Source organism: Phyllobates terribilis, unplaced genomic scaffold (assembly GCF_046119375.1).
Source record: "Phyllobates terribilis strain yellow unplaced genomic scaffold, ASM4611937v1 Scaffold_12__6_contigs__length_324123572, whole genome shotgun sequence".
NCBI classification, from domain to species: Eukaryota; Metazoa; Chordata; class Amphibia; order Anura; family Dendrobatidae; genus Phyllobates; species Phyllobates terribilis.
Window position 1 is genome coordinate 37,067,526 of NW_027362772.1, and position 19,628 is coordinate 37,087,153.

The window sequence follows — 19,628 nt, forward strand, 5'->3', positions numbered from 1 at the left end:
GGCACATGGATATGAAGCATAAGTTGCAGTGGGAAGCTCACTGTGCTACAATGTGGCCTAGCCGGCCGGGCCAACCACCGTCTGCCACATCTTGTACATCCACAGCCTTTTCATCCTCTGTGACTGGGGGGACAGCAGTCACACCTGTTTTGGGACGCAGACCTGCCACCTCTTTACCCGCAACAGCCAGCGTGATTGGCAGGTCATCATTTTCTTTGGAGGTGGAAATATCAGCTGGTGTTCAGCGCTGTCCGATATCGATAGCACCACCTTTGGATCAAGGCAACCTAACATGTCCACCTGCATCTTCCTCACAGACCGGCAGTTTGCCGGCGACACCCTTCTCAACCCCGTCTAAGCACAACACCCAGCCCTCGGTCCCTCAGATGTGGACAAGGAAAAGACCATTTCCTCCTAGCCATGAGAAAGCTAAGAGGTTGAATTTCACCATCTGCAAGCTCTTGGCTACAGAAATGATGCCTTTCCGCCTGGTGGACACAGAGGATTTTCGAGACCTTATGTCCGTCGCAGTGCCCCAGTACCAGATGCCCAGTCGGCACTACTTCTCAAAGAAAGGTGTGCCTGCGCTCCACCAGCATGTCGCACACAACATCACCGCTTCTTTGAGAAACTCTGTGTGTGACAGGGTGCATTTCACCACAGAAACACGGACGAGTAGGCATGGACAGGGGCGTTACATGTCGCTGACTGGGCACTGAGTAACTATGGTGACAGCAGGACAAGGGGCTGCTGTTCAAGTCTTGCCATCCCCACGAGTTGTGCGGCAATCCTCTTTATCTCGAAGTGCCTCCACTGCTTCTGCCTCCTCAACCTCCTCTCGGACCTCCACCTGCACCCAAAGCCTGTCTGGTTATGCCACAAGCTTTCTAACTGCGCAGAAGGGATCCTGCACACCTCCTTACAGTGCTGGCAGCAGGGCTCAATGTCATCAGGCAGTTTTTACTTTGAAATGTCTGGGAAATGTGAGTCACACAGCTGAGGAGTTGTGGTCAGCTCTGGAGAACCAGTTTCATGAATGGTTGTCTCCACTGGACCTGAAACCAGGGAAGGCCGTGTGCGACAATGTTGCAAACGTGGGTGCGGCCCGTCGTCGGGGCAATGTCACACACGTGCCTTGTATGGCTCACGTGTTGAACCTGGTTGTCCAGCAATTTTTAGCCCACTATCCCAGACTAGATGGCCTTCTGCAGAGGACATGTTCGCTGTGTGCTCACTTCCGCCATTCGCATCCCGCAGCTCAGCGACTTACATCTCTACAGAAGTCGTTGGGCCTACCACTTCACCGGATAATATGCGATGTGCCTACCCGGTGGAATTCAACTCTGCACATGTTGCAGCGACTGTGGCAGCACCGACAAGCCCTGGTGCAATACGTTCTGACGTATAGCCTGGGCCAACGAGATCTAGAGGTGGGGCAAATCATGCTGGAGGAGTGGTCTCAGATCAAGGACCTATGCACCCTTCTGCACAGTTTTGAAATGGCGACGAAGATGTTTAGTGCTGACGATGCCATTATCAGCATGACTATTCGGGTGATTTACATGCTGGAGCACATGTTAAACAGAATTCGGAGTCAGGTGGTGGCACAAGAGCAGGTGGAGGAAGTAGAGGAGGAGGAGTTGTATGCGGAAGGTCTAACATCTGCAAGGTCCAGACGGTCAGCAGCACCAAGGCGGCAGGCATGTGAGGGTGGGGGAGATGGTTTTACCAGGGCCCATGGTAGCAGCCAAACTAGTGAGGAAGGTGCAGGAGCCCAGGAAGAAGTGGAGGACGAACAGATGGAAGACTCATCAGATGAGGGAGACCTTGATCACATTTCTGTTGTGCAAGGTTGGGGGGAGAGGGCAGAGGAAGGAAGCATGATTGTTACCTCGCCACCAACACAACAGGGACTTGTGAGGATGCGCAAGACACATGAGTGCCTTCTTGCTGCACTACATGCAACATGACCCTCGAATTGTGAGAATTAGAAATAATCCTGACTACTGGGTTGCCACACTGTTAGATCCCTGGTACAAAAGTAAATTTGCAGAAATTATTCCTGCCATAGAAAGAGATGCACGGATGCAGGATTATCAGCAGAGACTGTTGAAGAATCTTACATGTGCTTTTCCACAAAACACTAGTGGTGCACGTAGTGAATCTCACAGTTCCAACTTGCCAACCGTGGGACCGTCGAGTGTTCAGCACTCAAACCGTAACAGAAACACAGTATCTGCTGATAACATCAATTTTGTGGAATCATTTCAACACTTTTTTAGCCCATCCTTTGCAATGCAACAGGAGACAAGAAGTCTGACACATAGTCAATGCCTAGAGACGATGGTACAGGAGTATCTCCAAGTAAACATTGAAGCCATGACTGTGTCACTGGACCCTTGCTCTTTTAGGGCTCTTATACGGATAAATGGCCCGAGCTCGCCACTTATGCCTTGGAGATCTTGTCATGCCCCGCAGCCAGCGTTCTGTCTGAACGTGTGTTCAGCGCTGCTAGTGGTGTGCTGACAGATAAGCGCACGCGGCTCTCCACTGATAATGTAGATAGACTCATGTTCATAAAAATGAACAAATCATGGATCCGAAACGACTTTTCTACCCCTGTGTCATCCTGGGGAGAGTAAAAGCTTAATGATTTGTTAAAATCACCTCACCAACCATTTTAAGCTTTCAAATTACTAATCATGTTTATCTGTATCTTGGCTGGAAAATAATTTGGGCCTTGTAGCAGTGTGCAGTACTGATTCTATTAGGCCATCTATACTAAACTCCACCAGATTTAAAATTACTAAACATGTTTATCGGTATCTTGGCTGGAAAATAATTTGGGCCTTGCAGCAGTTTGCAGTACTGATTCTATTAGGCCATCTATACTAAACTCCACCAGCTTTCAAATTAATAATCATTTTTATCTGCATCTAGCCCGGAAAATAATTTTGGGGCTCATAGATGCGCAAGACTTATGAGTGCTTTCTTGCTGCACTACCTGCAACATGACCTTCAGATTGTCAGAATTCGAAATAATCCTGACTACTGGGTTGCCACACTCTTAGATCCCCCACACTCTTCGATCAACCTTTTCAATTTAATAAAGAACAAAAAAATGGTCATTTTTGAAATTATAAGCATTATCAGGTTATTAGAAACTGAAATCAAACAGTTTTCAACTCAAAACTTTATTCTAGGTGATGTTACATTTGCACATAGGACCCCTTTTTCAAAAGGAGCTTCTGAACTCTCTCGTGCATTGAATTTTTCAGGCTTTGGATGGTTTCTGCTTCAATTGTTTTGCATGAGGACAGAATAGCCTCCCAGAGCTGTTGCTTAGATGTGAACTACCTCCCGCCATCATAGACACTCCTTTTGATGATGCTCCAGAAGTTCACAATGGGGTTGAGGTCAGGGGAGCATGGGGGTCACACCATAAGTTTGTCCCCTTTTATGCCCATATCTGCCAGAGATGCAGATGTGTTATGTGCAGCATGAGACGGTGCATTATCATGCATGAAAATGATCTTGCTGCGGAATACACGGTTCTTCTTCTTGAACCATGGCAGGAAGTGCTGTTTGAGAAACTCCACATACATTATGGAGTTCATCTTTACCCCTTCAGGAATCCTAAAGGGGCCGGCAATCTCTCTCCCCATGATTCCAGCCCAAAATATTACTCCACCTCCTCCTTGTTGGCGCCGTAGCCGTGTTTGCATGGGATGTCCATCAACCAGCCATCCTCCACTCCATCCATCTGGACCATCGAGCGTTGCACAGCACTCATCGGTGAGCAAAACAGTTTTGAAGTCAGTCTTCATGTATTGTTTGGCCCACTGGAGCCATTTCTGCTTATGTACAGTGGATAGAGGAGGTCGACAGGATGGCTTATGCACAGCTGCAAACCTCTGAAGGACCCTGCATCTTGTTGTTCGGGGGACGTTGGACGCACCACCAGCTTCAAAAACTTGTCTGCTGCTATGACAAGGCTTTTTTGCCGCTGCTATGACAAGGCTTTTTTGCCGCTGCTCTTTTAACCTGTCATAATTGCCTGTAGGAAAGAGTCCTCAATATTCCCTTATCAGCACGCACACGTGTGTACTGTGAATCAGCTACATACTTCTTGATTGTGCGTTGATCAGGATGAAGTTTCTTGGCAATGTTGATTGTAGTCATGCCTTGACCTAAACACTCCACAATTTGTTGCTTCTCAGCAGCCGACACATCCTTTTTCTTTCCCATTTTGGCAGAAAATGTAGGCTGCTTAATAAAGTGGGACAGCCTTCTTAAGTAGTCTTGCCTTTCATTGGACACACCTGTTAAACTAATTAGCACAGGTGTCTGCAATTGCTTACAGTGATATAAAGAGCACTGACACACATCACCATCAATGACTTTAAGTGACAAACAAAAAAATTCTTACCTTATCACTCCTAAACTTTTTGCATAATAATTTGGAACACAGTGTACATGTGCTTTTCCACAAAACACCAGTGGTTCACGTAGTGAATCTTACAGTTCTAACTTGCCAACCGTGGTCTGTATGGAGTTGTTCAATGAAGGGCCCAAAATTAAGATAACATAAATGGGAGAGGTCTCTATGAATACAAATTCCTAAGTATTTGATACCCTGTGAGGGCCAGGCAAAGGGAAAGTTGGACTGGATGGAATCCTATATGGATTTGGGGAGGGAGACATTGAGGGCCTCAGACTTCGCTGCATTGATTTTAAAATTTGACCATGTAACAAAGTGATCTATTTCAGCCATAACAGCAGGGATGGATATATGTGATTGAGTGATATATACTAGGACATCATCAGCAAATGCAGAGCACTTGTACTCGGTGCCTCCCACCTCAATCCACCTAATATTGAGGTTATGGCGAATTGATGAGAGCAGGTGCTTCGTCACTAGGATGTATAAGAGAGGAGACAGAGGACATCCCTGCCTTGTCCCATTGGTGATTATGAAAGGTGATGAAAATGTTCCATTTATCTTCAACCTAGGTGACGTATTGCGATACAGGACCGTGGTTTTGCCTATAAAAGGGTCCCCTAGACCCCTACCCCAAGCTTTTTAAGAGAATAATATATGGCGTGCCAGGAGACTCTATGGAATGCTTTCTCAGCATCGAACGAGAGTATCTAATTACAAATTTTTAACTGCATCTAGCCCAGGAAATATTTTGTGCCTAGTAGGAGTGTCTGCTAGTCAGCGGATTATCCCAGCTGTTAAGCAAGCTACACCACCTGTAGTTTGGACACTTAATTTTTTCAAAGGAATTGGTTCGGGCCCCCGGGACACTCAGTGAAGAGCATCAGAGAGGCACCCCAAGGCACAGGGGCTGGGACTGGCGGTAGGATGCCTTGCAGTGGACCGCCAAGCTCGATCCTTATAAAAGCTTTTTAACTGCAGCAGCTTTAGTGGACGCTACTGGAGCTGGAATTACCGCGGCTGCTGGCATGAGACTTGCCCTTCAATAGGTCCTTGTAAAAGGATTTAAAGTGTACTCATTCAAATTAGAGAGACAATATAAATTAAAAAGATTAGACCTGCCTCCACCGCAGGGGGGCTCGCTCGACCCACCAGCTGACAGGCACCAGTTTTGGGAGAGGTGGGCTGGCCGTCAGGGTCCACCGTGGCTCTGGCACAAACCCGGAGACACGGAGGTCGCACAGGCAGAAACGGACTGGCCGTGTCGGCTTCGCACTTTTTTGGCTTTAAAAGTGCATGACATGCCTATATCTGTGTCTCCCCCTCCTTTTACTCCTCCACCTCTTTTCTTTTCGCATGACTATATGTACTTGTCACTTTTCCATGTGTTAGTTATGTCTTCTGAGCAGTTTGTCACTTTTGGACACCTTTGAAGGTGTTTTCTATGTGTTTCTATGTGTTTTTGCTTGCCTGCCATTGGTTTTAACGGTGTTCGAAGGTGTTCGACGAACAGTTCGACGCACAGTTCGGCGAACATATGGGTGTTCGACAAACCGAACCGAACTAGAACACTACGGGGGTGGCTCAACACTAGTAGCCACCGCCTTTATGGACTTATTGCCAGATTTATTAGAGATGGAGGATCCTTGATTAGGGACCAACTTCAGTTTGGTTTCTGAGATGACATGTCTGTGAGGCGGAGCGGTGCCTAAAGCCAGATCATTGGTACAATCATCGAGACTGTGTGGGAACAATGCCTCCGCTTCTCTTCCTTCGGAGACTTCAGTGCACAGTGAGTCAGCGACTAGCAGATCTGGTGAAGAAGAAGAAGAAACTGCTGACTGTCCTGAAGATATGGGGACTGGACATATCTTTCACCTCAGCAGTCCCCCTGGAAACACCATACAGGATCTCCAGACCTGATCGGGCACTAGATCTCTCGGCTCTGGACGACCTGTGGGTAAACCAGACAACACCTGGAATGTGAACTTCTTCATGTATAATGCTCCAATCTGGAGCTTAATTTGTACAGACATATTTTGACTGTTTCTGAGTAGGGCTCGTCCTTCTGCTGACAATGCCCAAACCGGCTTCTGGAGTTGTCGGACGGGAATCAGACACCGACTCTTCAAGGCTTTAAGCCCGAAACTTCCGGTTAATCCGAGGCCTTCACTTGCCACGGAGACAGTCATGGTCATCTGTGGAGAGGAAACACTAACGCCAAGGGCAGCCTCTCCTACAGGCCTAATGTCTTGGGATTCTCCAACCTTCGCTGTACAAAGACCGTCAGGGGGTCCCAAACAACCGCAGCGGGACCGCAATCCGATTTTGTGACTGAGTTCTGGCCTCTGCTTTGCCTGACGAACATAGTCATCCTTCATGGATTCTGTGCGGAGAGCTGCCTCTACAGCCTGGGGAACAGGAGGTCTTTGGGAGGACAGAACTTGGCGTGACGGTTTACCTCTACGCCTTGCACGTCTGGACTGCCTCTTGAGGTTGGGAAGGAAAGTATTCTGTGAAGCATTGTCATCCTGTGTGGGTTCTGTGTGGGCAGCAGTCTCTTCAGGCTGGAGAGCTGGTAGGCTACCTACACACATTACCCATCGGGGCTGCTCCGGGATACTGGGAAGGGAAGCTTTAGCAGAAGCCTCAGGGTTAAGGTCATCGAAGACCATTAAAAAGGCCACCAGGAAGGCCTGCAGGTCAGAGACGATAGGATCCCATGCTTGCCATAGGGGGGTGATCCATTTCAAGGCATCACCCACTAGGTAGGAATTCATGAATGTTACTTTAACCCGATCAGTAGGAAAATAGTGAGCATAGAATTTGAAATGCAGCATGCATTGCTCTACAAGTGCAAGGCTTCGTTTTGGATCCCCATAGTACCATGGTGAATCCGCAGGAACGAGTGCTGATAGATCCATTTGGGCTGGTGCATAAATTGCCTGGGCCACAGCTTGAGAAAAAAAGTTTTTCTTGGTGCACGTATTAGCCAGACAAGGATTCAAAATGTCTCTGAGAGCGAAGGGCTGTGGGGCTCAACGGGAACCATGGCCTGAGCAAACTGTTACGCTCGTGCCCGGACAGACTGGCATAAGCGTGATCCCACTGTACCATGAATCGAGGAGTGCCTGGAGGGGCGTAACTAAGTAACATCTCGGTCCGACCAAGGTCACATGGCGGCTCAGTCAACTCCGTGAACCAGGGATTAACCGAGCAGAGGGACCAGGTGCTACTCCAGGTCAGACTCTGGTCACAGCTGTTGACCCACATCAGGGAATGCAGGAACAGGCAGGTTATCCTGGTATACAGACAGGTGGGTACTGGCTGGCACGGCTGGTATGCAGACAGGAGAGGACTGGCAGGCTGGGCTGGCATGCGGACAGGTGGGCACTGGCATGCACGTCTGGTATGTAGACTGGCGGGTACTGGCAGGTAGGAACTCAGGTAGGATAGGGACCAGTTCAGACTGGGACACAGGAACGGAGCCGCAGGTGCGGTGGACAGCAGAGCAGAGCAAAACCGCAGATGCAGTGAACAAGCAGAGCAGAACCACCGGAGCGGTGAGCAAATAGAGCAGGGTGAAACCGCAGATGCAGTGAACAAGCAGAGCGTAGCAAAACCGCAGGTGCGGTGAACAAGCAGAGCAGAGCAAAACCGCTGGAGCGGTGAACAAGTAGAGCAGAGCAGAACCGCAGGTGCGGGAAACAAGAGAAGCAGAGCGAAACTGCCGGAGAGGTGAACAAGCAGAGCAGAATAGAACCGCAGGTGCGGTAAACAAGCAGAGCAGAGCGGAACCGCCAGAACGAGGAACAAGCAAAGCGGAGCAAAACCGCAGGCGTGGTGAACAAGCAGATCGGAGCAAAACTGCAGGCGCGGAGAACAAGCAGAGAGAAGCAAAACCGCAGGAGCAGTGAACAAGTAGAGCGGAGCAGAACCGCAAGTGCGGTTAACAAGCGAGCAGAGCGCAACTGCAGGTGCGGTAAACAAGTGGAGCAGAGCGGAACCGCCGGAGTGGTGAATAAGCAGAGCAGAGCGAAACCGCAGATGCAGTAAACAAGCGGAGCAGAGCGGAACCGCCGGAGCGGTGAGAAAGCAGAGCAGAACTGAGAAGAAGGTGAAGGCAAACTGGACAATGCTCTGCTCACATGGAACAGACTGGAAGAAGCAGGAAGATAGCTAGAACACAGGAGGTAGATACAGAGGCAGGGAAACAGAACGAGCAGAACCAGATACACACAAGGTACTTGCAATGAAGTAGCGAGTGGACACAAAACTCACCAACAGAAGTACAGAGACAACGAGTTGGAGTTAGGTGCAGGGTCAGACACTGCAGGAAAAGGGAAGGTACAAACATAGAGACAAACAGTTAATGGACTAGGACACTGTTCAGACAGGATCTGAACCAGGAACAAGACTGGGAACTCAGCCCCCAGTGTGGCGGAAACTGACTTAAGTCACAAGTACAGGTAACAGGCCTGGGTATACAGCCCCCAGGGTGGCAGAAACAGACTAGATACTGGACAGGACCTGGCAATTCAGTTGCAAAGACAAACTGTGTGAAGGTGTTGCTCAGGCACCTCCCACTGGGTGGAGGGGGTTTAAGTATCCAGTGACTCACAGTAATAGGCTGGGGATGCATTAGGACCATGCACACAGTAGCTATAAGAAACCAGCAGAAAGCCATGCCAATGCCCTAAGCAATCAGACAAGAGAGATGGACAGAGCAGGTACTGGAGCAAAGTGTGCAACATGGACTGACAGGTAAGATTGCGGTCTTGCATGGTGGTAGGTGGTGCAATATGCAAGCACGCCACCAGGGATGTTACACTATGGATTCTTTACTGTAAGATCAGTGAGACTATGGATTCTTTACTGTTAGGCTGTGTGCCCATGATGCGTTTTTTAAATGTTTCTGCAGCGGCAAAAACGCTGCAGAAATGCTTAAAAATGCATGGTAGAAGGCCTGCCATGTTCCCCAATGATAATCCGCATGTGATGTTCACATGCTGCGGAAATTTCCGCTGCGGATTATCATTCTGGAAAAAAACGCAGCACTACCAATTATTTTGTGGAAGCGCTGCGTTTTCGCCGCCATTGACTTGCATTGAAACGCATGGATTCCGCATCACTGCATCTGTACATGCGCATTCCATGCATTCTAATGTGCGGATGGTACCCAGGTCTGGAGGACAGGAGACTCTCCTCCGGACCCGGGTACCATAGAACCTGTGAATAAAAGAATAAAATAAAAAATAAATGTTATATTTACCTTCTGATGGCCCGCGGTGCGCTCGTCCTCCCTTGCCGGCAGATCACGGTGGACTGAAGGACCTGCGCTGACGTCATAGTCATGTGACGGCAGGTCCTTCAGTGTAGTGTACCACGAGCTGCCGACAGCCAGGACGGAGCGAAGCAAGACTACAGGGGCCATCGGAAGGTAAGTATGTATTTATTTTTTTATTTTTTACCATTCTTTTACGGTCACACTATATAAATCCATGCCGGCTGCAAGGATTTATATAGTGTGACCAAGTTGTCAAGCACTTTCCAAGTGATGCTAAAATCGCTTGGAGAGCGCTTGTCAACCCTACATGTGGAAATGCATGTGAAGAACGCTTAACATCCGCTTGTCCCTGGCAGGAAAAACGCATGTACAATCCACATGTACAATCCGCATGCGTTTTTTTCTGCCAGGGAGATGCAGAAACGCTCAGGAAAATCCAGAGCATTTCTGCATCGTTGGCACATAGCCTAAGAGCAGTGAAACATTGGATACTTTACTGTAAGAGCAGCGAGACTATTGATTCTTTACTGTAAGAGCAGTGGGACTATGGATTCTTTACTGTAAGAGCAGTGAGACATTGGATACTTTGCTGGAAGAGCAGTAAGACTATTGATTCTTTACTGTAAGAGCAGTGAGACTATTGATTCTTTACTCTTAAGAGCAGTGAAACTATTGATTCTTTACTGTAAGAGCAATAAGACTTTTGATTCTTTACTGTAAGAGCAGTGAGACTATGGATACTTTACTGTAAGAGCAGTAAGACTATTGATTCTTTACTCTTTAGAGCAGTGAAACTATTGATTCTTTACTGTAAAAGCAGTAAGACTTTTGATTCTTTACTGTAAGAGCAGTGAGACTATGGATACTTTACTGTAAGAGCAGTAAGACTATTGATTCTTTACTCTTAAGAGCAGTGAAAATATTGATTCTTTACTGTAAGAGCAGTGAGACTATGGATTCTTTACTGTTAGAGCAGTGAGTCAATTGGTTCTTTACTGTAAGAGCAGTGAGACTATGGAACTCTCTGCCAAAACATATTGTGATGGTGGATTCATTGAACGAGTTTGAGTGCGGCCTGGATACCCCTCTTGCTGTATGTGTAATTATATTACCACTAATCAAGGAAATGATTCTGATCGGGAAGGAAGGTAACCAGCAGTGGTACATTGCAGATCCAGTCGCATACTATAACTCATAGATTACATATGTGTTCAAAACATATACAATACCTTTGGAAGACTGAATGGTAATTTCCATATTTCTAGGTGGGTCTGTAAGAAAACAATATATTTTATACATATATTTTATAATACTTTCCTATTTCTTTCAGGTTTTAATAATGCCTAATTGGCAAAAAAAAAATTGACATACGTCAACACACAAAAAAATAACTATTAAAGGGGTTATGCTATTAAGAGGAGGGGAGTTCCCCACTTCAGAGTCAGAATGGAGACAGTATAACAACACAAGTAAATGATAATAACTACTTCAACATTGTTGTGTGTCCGGAGACATAGTAAAGAGTGTGGAGGAGCAGCACCAGACCAGATGGTGATTGTAGGTTTTATAATTTTTTTTCCTTTGCCCCTGGCCCGTAAATATTAACTTATACAGTTTTGAAGAACCCCTTTTAACAGTCAGAGTGCCCCATAACATTGACTATCCCATTGCCCCATAAACGTAATAAGCTTAGCAAAAGTGCGCCAAGTGCTCCCGTAGCACTTAAAGCACCCTTGTAACTTTGACAATTGGAGTATACTTATGAAGAGGAAAATCAATTTTAACAAGGTGCCCATATAACAGTGCCAGACACAGGTTCTCCATATTAATCGTTTCATCAACACTATTTACAAAAGGGATACTCTTCAGAGTCTTTATAAGAAAGAGAAGGCTTTAAGGAGTTGTCCGTTAATTTAATATTAATGGCCTATCAACACCAGATCAGTGGGGGTGCAACACCTTGCTCCCCCGCCAATCAACCGGTGGCGGCTGATTTCTGTCAACTGTATAGTGTCCGTGGCCGGTTACTGCACGGTTATTATTATTTCCTCTAATCATTGTATAATAATGATACTTACATTGCACAGTTACATTGATATTTGTGCTTTTTATCACATAGTCAGTCATTACTGAACACGTGTAGACACCGGAATGATTAGTCGTCATGCTGTTTAGTTCTAGTTCCAGGTATTTTCCAGTCCCATTTTGGAGATTATCACTTTTCTCATTCGTCCAGATTATATGAAGAGTTAGGTTACTTTCTACTAAGCATTTCAATATCACTGACGCACCCTCTTCGGTTCTAACAATATTCTCTGTTTTATTTTTTTTCTTCCCTGGAAAAGAAAAAAATGTTAGAAATTAAAAGATTTTAAGTAAATAATTAAAATAAATAGCAGGTATCATAAGTCCAATGCGGCTGCTATAAGAGGGTGCATGGAGAGACAGCCAAGCCCAAGCTGCCAGGTTCTCCTGTGGAAGAACCTGACCACTTTGTCATTCAAACATACAGGGAATTACCACAATGATTGTGCACAGGAGACTGAACAAATAAGACCCAATTTCTTTGATCCCGGTGGGTTCAGAGATTGAAGATTTATTCTTAGAAGACATTCTCTATTATTCTAGATCAGGGTTCCCAAACTCCGGTTCTCAAAAGCTACCAACAGATCATGTTTTTAGGATTCCCTTAGCATTGCTCAGGTGATAATTCCTTCACCAGTCCAATACTAAGGAAATCCTGAAAACATGACCCTTTGGTGGCTTTTGAGGACTGGAGTTGGGGAACACTGATCTAGTGCCTCAAATCAAATCAAATATCAAGAAATCTAGAGAAAAATGTTGCTACATTAGCCATTTTTACACCAGTTTCTTCTAACATTGCCAAAATGGGTGGAGTTGGGCAGGACAGAGGGGGGAGGAATGTGGCGTTTCTTATGCCAGAAATCTTACTCCGGACCCTGATCAAGATTGCTGGTCTTGATCAATTGGGGCCTAAGGCCAGTTTATGCTGGTCTTGATGAGGGGGTTTGTTGAAATCAAGTAAGAAAGTAAGATTTCTGGCACAAGGTACACCACAGCTCATCATGAATTAGATGAGCTGTCGTTTCACATCCATATTTCTCCTCTGTCTCCCTCCCTAGCTCTACCCATTTTGGCATGAAAGCAACAAAAGTCACAAAACTTTTCCGCAACTTTACAGTATGATGTCTAGAAAAACTTTTTAAGAATTCTTGTTACTTTAAACCATCCAATTTTACTACTACAAATGTAGCAGAACTGAGAGCTCTGGTTGTGTTTTGGCACTTCTGGTCCAACATGCAATGGTAGGTATGGTATAAGACAGAATTAAATCTCCAACATCTATAGAGATTATTCAGTTATCTGAACACACAAGTTAGAAAGAACCGTGGCAAATTATTTTCTGTTCATTAGGTAATAAATACAGCCTTACCACCTACAATATCCCATGTGATTCCAATAATTGTAGGACCTGCAACAGAATAAAGAGGAGAAGTAAAAATCTAATCTTAAAATTCATAAATGTTCACATCATGGCTCCAATAGCTATCTCAAACTCCATAATATAAAAATTGACTAATTATTTATCATTCATATTTACCAAAATTAACTAAGCACTCCAGTGCTGGGATCTTATATTTATGGAAACTTAAGGAGTTGGACCATGAATGCGAAGGCTAGGTGATATTTTGCTGATTTCTGTTGGTCAACTGCAGAAACTCCCATGATCACGAGAATGGTGCTTGTCTATCTCTAGCCATCCTAAAGACTATGTATGGACCAATTGTGTGCCTGCTAGACTATCATTCCATTGAAATCGGGTATGGACCATTGATCGTTCCTGTATGACCCCTAGGTATAGCTAAGTTATCACCTATTATGTGGATAGGTGATAACTTCCATTTGTGGTCCAACCCCTTTGATAAGAATGGACCTTATACTGTGATGCTGTTCCAATGCAGAGGAAATGAAGAGTCCCTCACTCTTAGGTCTTGGCAAAACGATCTCAGGGTTCCTATCTAATCACGAGAGGAGAACCAGCTCTTTGCAAGGCAAAGATTTCTAAAAAGAGTCAGGCCCCTAAGCTACAGGGATAAGCTTTTACAGTGTCATAGGGATCCATAGACATACGCTGAATAGCTCCTATGGGGAATTTGGAGAGAGGGATCAAAGGCTTGGATGGCAGTACCCCTCATTTTAATGGATGTGTGAGAACTTTTGCAGAGATTTATCTTCACAGAACTACAATGTTAGCCAAGAATAATGGAATAGAGATGAAGAACCAAGCTTCCAGCTGGTGAATGGCAATCAGCTGGTACCAGTTGGTGGACTGATGATGACACCAGCTCTAGAAGATGTCCAATTTCAATATTGTGCTGTAGGCCTGTGTCACCTCTATTTAAAGGGGTTGGCCAGTACTTTATATTACCCCCCAATGTAGCATTTGTGAACTTCCGGGCCGGTAACAGCTTGTTGCAGGAGTGCCGTGGGTCCTACCCCCATCAATCACATACTAATGGCTTATTCTATGACTAGGCCATCAATAAAAAGTGGTGGCCAAACCCTTTAAGTTACTGTAGGGAGCATTTATATTTTAGTGTTTTCACCAAAATCAGTTGTAGATGCCTCGGCTAACATAATTTCCGATTTCTGTAACTTAAAACAAATGAAAGAAAAAAATCTAACGCTATTAGATTTTTTTAAATATCATCCCTGGTTAGTTTGTTCTGTGTTTGGTGTACATGACTGATGGAACCTAGTCTTAAGCGATTACATTTGAGGAAAATCCAATTTTCCTCAATTTAAAAATTTTGCAAAATCAATTTAAATATTCCAGAAAACAACATTTTTGCTATTCTGATTTGTTACTATCCGGCAAAATAGTGTCTGGCAATTTCCTGAATTCTGAAGAAGCGGGAAAGGGCTGAAAAACTTAGAAAAAAAATAATATTCACATGGCTCTCACGTGTATTCTTTTGTCCAGTCATTGGTGTGGTCTTCGCTGGGCCATCTTCTCTGACTTATGGCACCTGGAGTCTTCTGCACTGACTTTGCTGTGATTCATTATGAAATACATCGTCATCCTTTTGCTGTCTAGGTAGCGCAGGAGAAACGGAAGATGCCAGGTGCCGGAAGTTGTTAAATATGGCCAAGTAAATTCTGTACCAGTGATTGGACTGTAGATGAAAACTGGGGCTGTGTGATGGGACAAATGAGGATATTTTTTATATTTTTATGTATTTTTCTTATGCTTTGAGGTCTGAAGAAGGCTCAAAGCATAGTAATGTACATTTAATTTGCATTGTGTAAAATGTTAATCAAATATAAGCGAAATGCAGAATTCAAATTCTAGTAGCTCTGCTCATCACTAATGTAGACTCAAGTAGAAATGTTGGGAGAGTTAAGGATGGTGTCAGACTGAGGTTCTTGGAACCTTCTTGTATTTGCATCCCAAATTATATCCACAGGACAAATCATCAATCAGATCTAAAGTTATTAGTGAATCATCCGATATCTCAAAATGAGGTTGTCTTCTGCTGAACCTTTAGACCAATTACTGAATCAGAATATGAGACTACCAGAGGATATTTTGATTTTTTGGAGGGCCTCTGCAAACCTGACAATGGAAATTTGCAAAACTAAAATGTACTTACAGCAAACATCAAGAAGAACGTTTTTTCTAGTTGTGTTCCCCTTGGAGCTTGTCACCTCACATGTGATGTTCTTCTGGTGATCATTTAGAGATGGAGTAAATGTTACAGTAGATGAATTCTTCATCCAGACATCGGCCACATCACTTTTCTTCCACTGGAAATTTAATGATGTCGGAGAGCAATTTCTTGGAGGAAAGCAGGTCAGGGTCTTATTGATACCAGCATTCACCGTCCCAAGATCTGAGATGACCGGCTCTTCTGTAAGATCTACACAGTAAAATATGACTTTATCATGATTTCTGTCAATTAAATAATTACAAGAATGTATCCAACAGGAATAAATTGAATTGGAATTGTGGTTAAAATAACCGATCACTTGACTATAAATTATTCCATGAAGCCAGTGCATATGGGGCTAATAAGTTATTTTTTCCACATGGAATCCATGACAATAAGCAGCATGTTACCTATTCTTGTATTTTTTTCTACAGAGAACAATTTACGCTGATTACACTGTTCTACATATTTTCAAAAGTTGTCAGGTTCAGTTATGAAATGAGCCGTTTCTTAATGATTTTGACCTCCTGTATTCAAATCTGACAATGAAAACTTTTAGTTGCCTCTTGTTTTTTTTTTATATCAAAGAGATTTCCCTTTACTGCTATATATAATTAATACTTAAAAGTTTCAGTACTTTGAAATATTATTTTTGCAAACAAAAAAATGCAGAGTATTTTGTTAAGCCAATTTTCTGATATTTAGAGGAAACTTAGCAATTCAAATAAGTAAAACATCTAAACACTATTGCGAATTATAAACAGTTACAAAAATTTCTCTACAACATTTGTTCCTCTTTTTTGCTTGTCTCTTGTACTCCTGCATCGGATCATCTCTTACAATTGTAAAACAGTTATCTGCAAGTATTGATGGATTCCATGTTCCTTCCTATCTTTTCTCCATAGCCAAAATATCTTGGTGAAATCTCTCACTGTGCTCATCGTTCACTGCTCCATAGTTTTGTGGAAAAAAGTCTAGATGCGAATTTAAGAAATGAATCTCTAAGGAGTGGACATGTTACGGCAATGTGGTGGGCATTATGGAAGCCTGGCAGGACGAAAGCCAGGACTGGGTGACAAATGTAGAGGGTCACCACTGAGCAAGACACAGAAGTACTAGGTATTCAGTGCTCAGAGACACAGCCGACGTGAGGAGGGTGGAACTGACCACCATTGAGCAAGACACAGAAGTACAATGTGTCCAGTGCTCACAGACACGCCAAGGTGTGGAGGCTGAGCCCGACCATTGCTGAGCAAGACTCAGAAGTGGAAATGTCAAAACTAGAAAATATCTGAAGACAGATTGTTCACAGGTTTTATAGACTGATGACATGAAAGTGACTTTTGACCAACCAGATGGATGGGCGTGGCTGGATCAGTAATAGGCTAAGACTTTGATGCTGTTCAGACGCCATAGAGCGGTCACAAATTTGATTTACATTTATTTTTTGTTCATCCACTTTACATTTTGTTAATTGATATAAATAATTTACTAAATAGAGATGAGTGGATTGATCTGCAAAGGATTGAGTTTGAGTCAAATTCCCTGAAATTTGGTGTTTCACACAAATTTGAATACTTTAAGATTCCAGTTGCAGATTGCAAATAAAAAAACAACTTGCCCAGCACCAGTTCTGACACTGCTGAAACATTTTGCATTGATGCACAACCTCCTCATAATGATCTGCAGTGATGACATCTAGCAGATAGTAATGGGCGAGCATTAAAATGCTCGGGTGCTTGTTGCTTGGGTCCAGCAAATTGGAATACTCGGGAGCTCGACCCGAGCAACGAACCCAATGTAAGTCTATGGGAAACTCGAGCATTTTTCAGGTGGCTCCCCCCGGGGGTCTGCAGAGGGACAAAAAATTGCCCAAATCGATAGGAACAGTGCTCAAATGACATGGCAACAGCATGGGGAAGCATCTCTGAATCCCAGGTCACTGCTGCCAACAGCGTTGTCAGAGGTATTAAGCCACTTTTACGGACTCACAATAAAACATACAAAAATTAAACCAAAATGGATTTTCCTGGGAAAGATGTTAAGGAACATCCTTTCTAGGGTAATGACTTGTATATAAGGCAAAATAAATAACCAAAACCAAAAATACTCTTCCACATCTTGGGCTATGTTCACACGTAGTGTTTTTGATGCATTTTTGCACTTTTGCATTGCTTTCAACCAAGACAAATGCATTCACTGGGAAATGTAATTTTAACATTTTACAACCTTATCTGGCCATGTGGTGTGTGAGACATCATCAGAGACATGCATACAGTGCTGAAAAGACATGGGAACAGCATGGGGAAGACCCCTGGAAGCATCTCTGACTCCCAGGTCACTGCCTAAAAGTGTGCCCATCATAAGTGATCCTTGGCCCATGCCAATATGCCTCCCGCCATACACCTGTCGCTGCAGATTTGCAACAATCACCATCCATGTTCTTGTCTCATTGCAGCGTTCAGTTGTCCCTACCCCAGGCTGCAATACTTTACTGCCAAATTTTTGACAGCTGCATGCACTTGAAATGTGGCCTTTTAGGCTCGTGGAGGCGGAAGCCGTCCACAACCTTATGGCGGCGCTGACCGGGTATCCATACTCGGTCCCCAGCCACCACTATTTGTCTCGGTGTTGTCTCCGCCTTCCACAAGCACGGGTCCCACATTACCCGTGCCCTCCGCAGTGCGCTAACTGGGAAGGACCCCCTAACCACAAACACGTGGACAGGTGAATGTGGCCAGGGATTGTACGGAGCCAGTCCACATTAAAATAGCAGCCATAGAGTGTCCAGGAACCTTCCCACACACCTTTCTTAGCCAGGGCTGCTTCTCGGCAGGGTTGGACGGGCCCACCAGAGAACTGAAGACTCCTCCGGTGGTCGCTGGCTTCTCCTTCAGGATAGTTCATACTGCCGAGGTGAGGCCATGATGATGATAAAGGCCACCATCTGCTTAGTTTTCTGTTACTTGAAATGCAAGCACAAGTATGCAGCCAGCCAAAACAGGCCACAATACTAAACAACCTCATTCCGGCAGCAGTCGGGTGTCCATACTTGGTCCCCAGCCGCCACTATTTCTCCCGGTAACGTCTCCGCCTTCCATAAGCACAGGTCCCAAAACATTACTCATGCCCTCCCCAGTGCACTTACTGGGAAGGACCGCCTAACCACAAACATGTGGTCAAGTGAATGTGGCCAGGGACGGTATGGAGCCAGTCCACAGCTTTTTTTGCTGAGAGTTGTATTTCACCACAGCCATATTCTTTAGCTTGGTGAAAAGGGTTGAGAAACCATATCTACTCCAGCTGTCATTTCTCCCAGGAAGTCCTCTAAAGCTGCGTGCACTTGAAATGTGGCCTTTTAGGCTCGTGGAGGCGGAAACTTTTCACAACCTCATGCCGGCGGCAGCCGGGTGTCCATACTCGTTCCCCAGCCGCCACTATTTCTCCCTGTATTGTCTCTGCCTTACACAAGCACGGATCCCACAACATTGCCTGTGCCCTCCCCAGTGCACTTACTGGGAAGGACCGCCTAACCACAAACATGTGGACAGGTAAATGTGGCCAGGGATGGTACAGAGCCAGTCCACATTAAAAATGCAGCCATAGAGTGTCCGAGAACCTTCCCACACACTTTTCTTAACCTGGAATGCTTCTCAGCAGGGCCTTTTAGGCTCGTGGAGGTGGAAGCTTTTCATAACGTCATGCCCGCGGCTGTCCGGTGTCCATACTCGGTCCCCACCCGCCATTATTTCTCCTGGTATTGTCTCCGCCTTCTACAAGCGCGGGTCCCTGAACATTACTGCTGGTAATTTTCTGTGGGAATCTGCTTGCCTCCTACCAGCCTGGAATTTTTCCAGTAAACTATGGTACAACGCCATGGTATTAGCACTGCCCCCAGTACCAGTAGCAAAGCCATCCCCAATTTTGTTCTCAGGAATTTTATTTGGTAGACTGAGTGGCCAAATACATTAGTTTCTCACAAAGGAGCTAAAAAAAGAGTGGCAGTAGGTGCAAGTTTCTCCAGCCTGTTCAGAGGGTGAACGGCAGCACATTGGCTCAGTGGTTAGCACTGAAGCTTTGCAGCGCTAGGATCCTAGGTTAAAATCCCAGCAAGGACAACATCTGCAAGGATTTTGTATGTTCTTCTCGTGTTTGCGTGGGTTTCCAA

At 45.0% G+C, this 19,628-nt stretch overlaps 1 protein-coding gene across 2 annotated transcripts in view; it reads right to left on the reverse strand.

Annotated features, from left to right (window-relative positions):
* The window catches only part of LOC141171998 (sialic acid-binding Ig-like lectin 13), a 71,130-nt gene that overhangs the window by 13,783 nt on the left and 37,719 nt on the right, over nucleotides 1-19,628 (reverse strand). For both annotated transcript variants that reach the window (XM_073655756.1, XM_073655755.1), the window contains exons 4-7: nucleotides 15,404-15,670; nucleotides 13,183-13,221; nucleotides 11,807-12,064; nucleotides 10,958-10,999 (exon numbers count right to left, since the gene is read on the reverse strand). In XM_073655756.1, coding sequence (XP_073511857.1) covers nucleotides 10,958-10,999; nucleotides 11,807-12,064; nucleotides 13,183-13,221; nucleotides 15,404-15,670 — 606 coding nt within the window. The remainder of the gene's footprint in view (nucleotides 1-10,957; nucleotides 11,000-11,806; nucleotides 12,065-13,182; nucleotides 13,222-15,403; nucleotides 15,671-19,628) is intronic.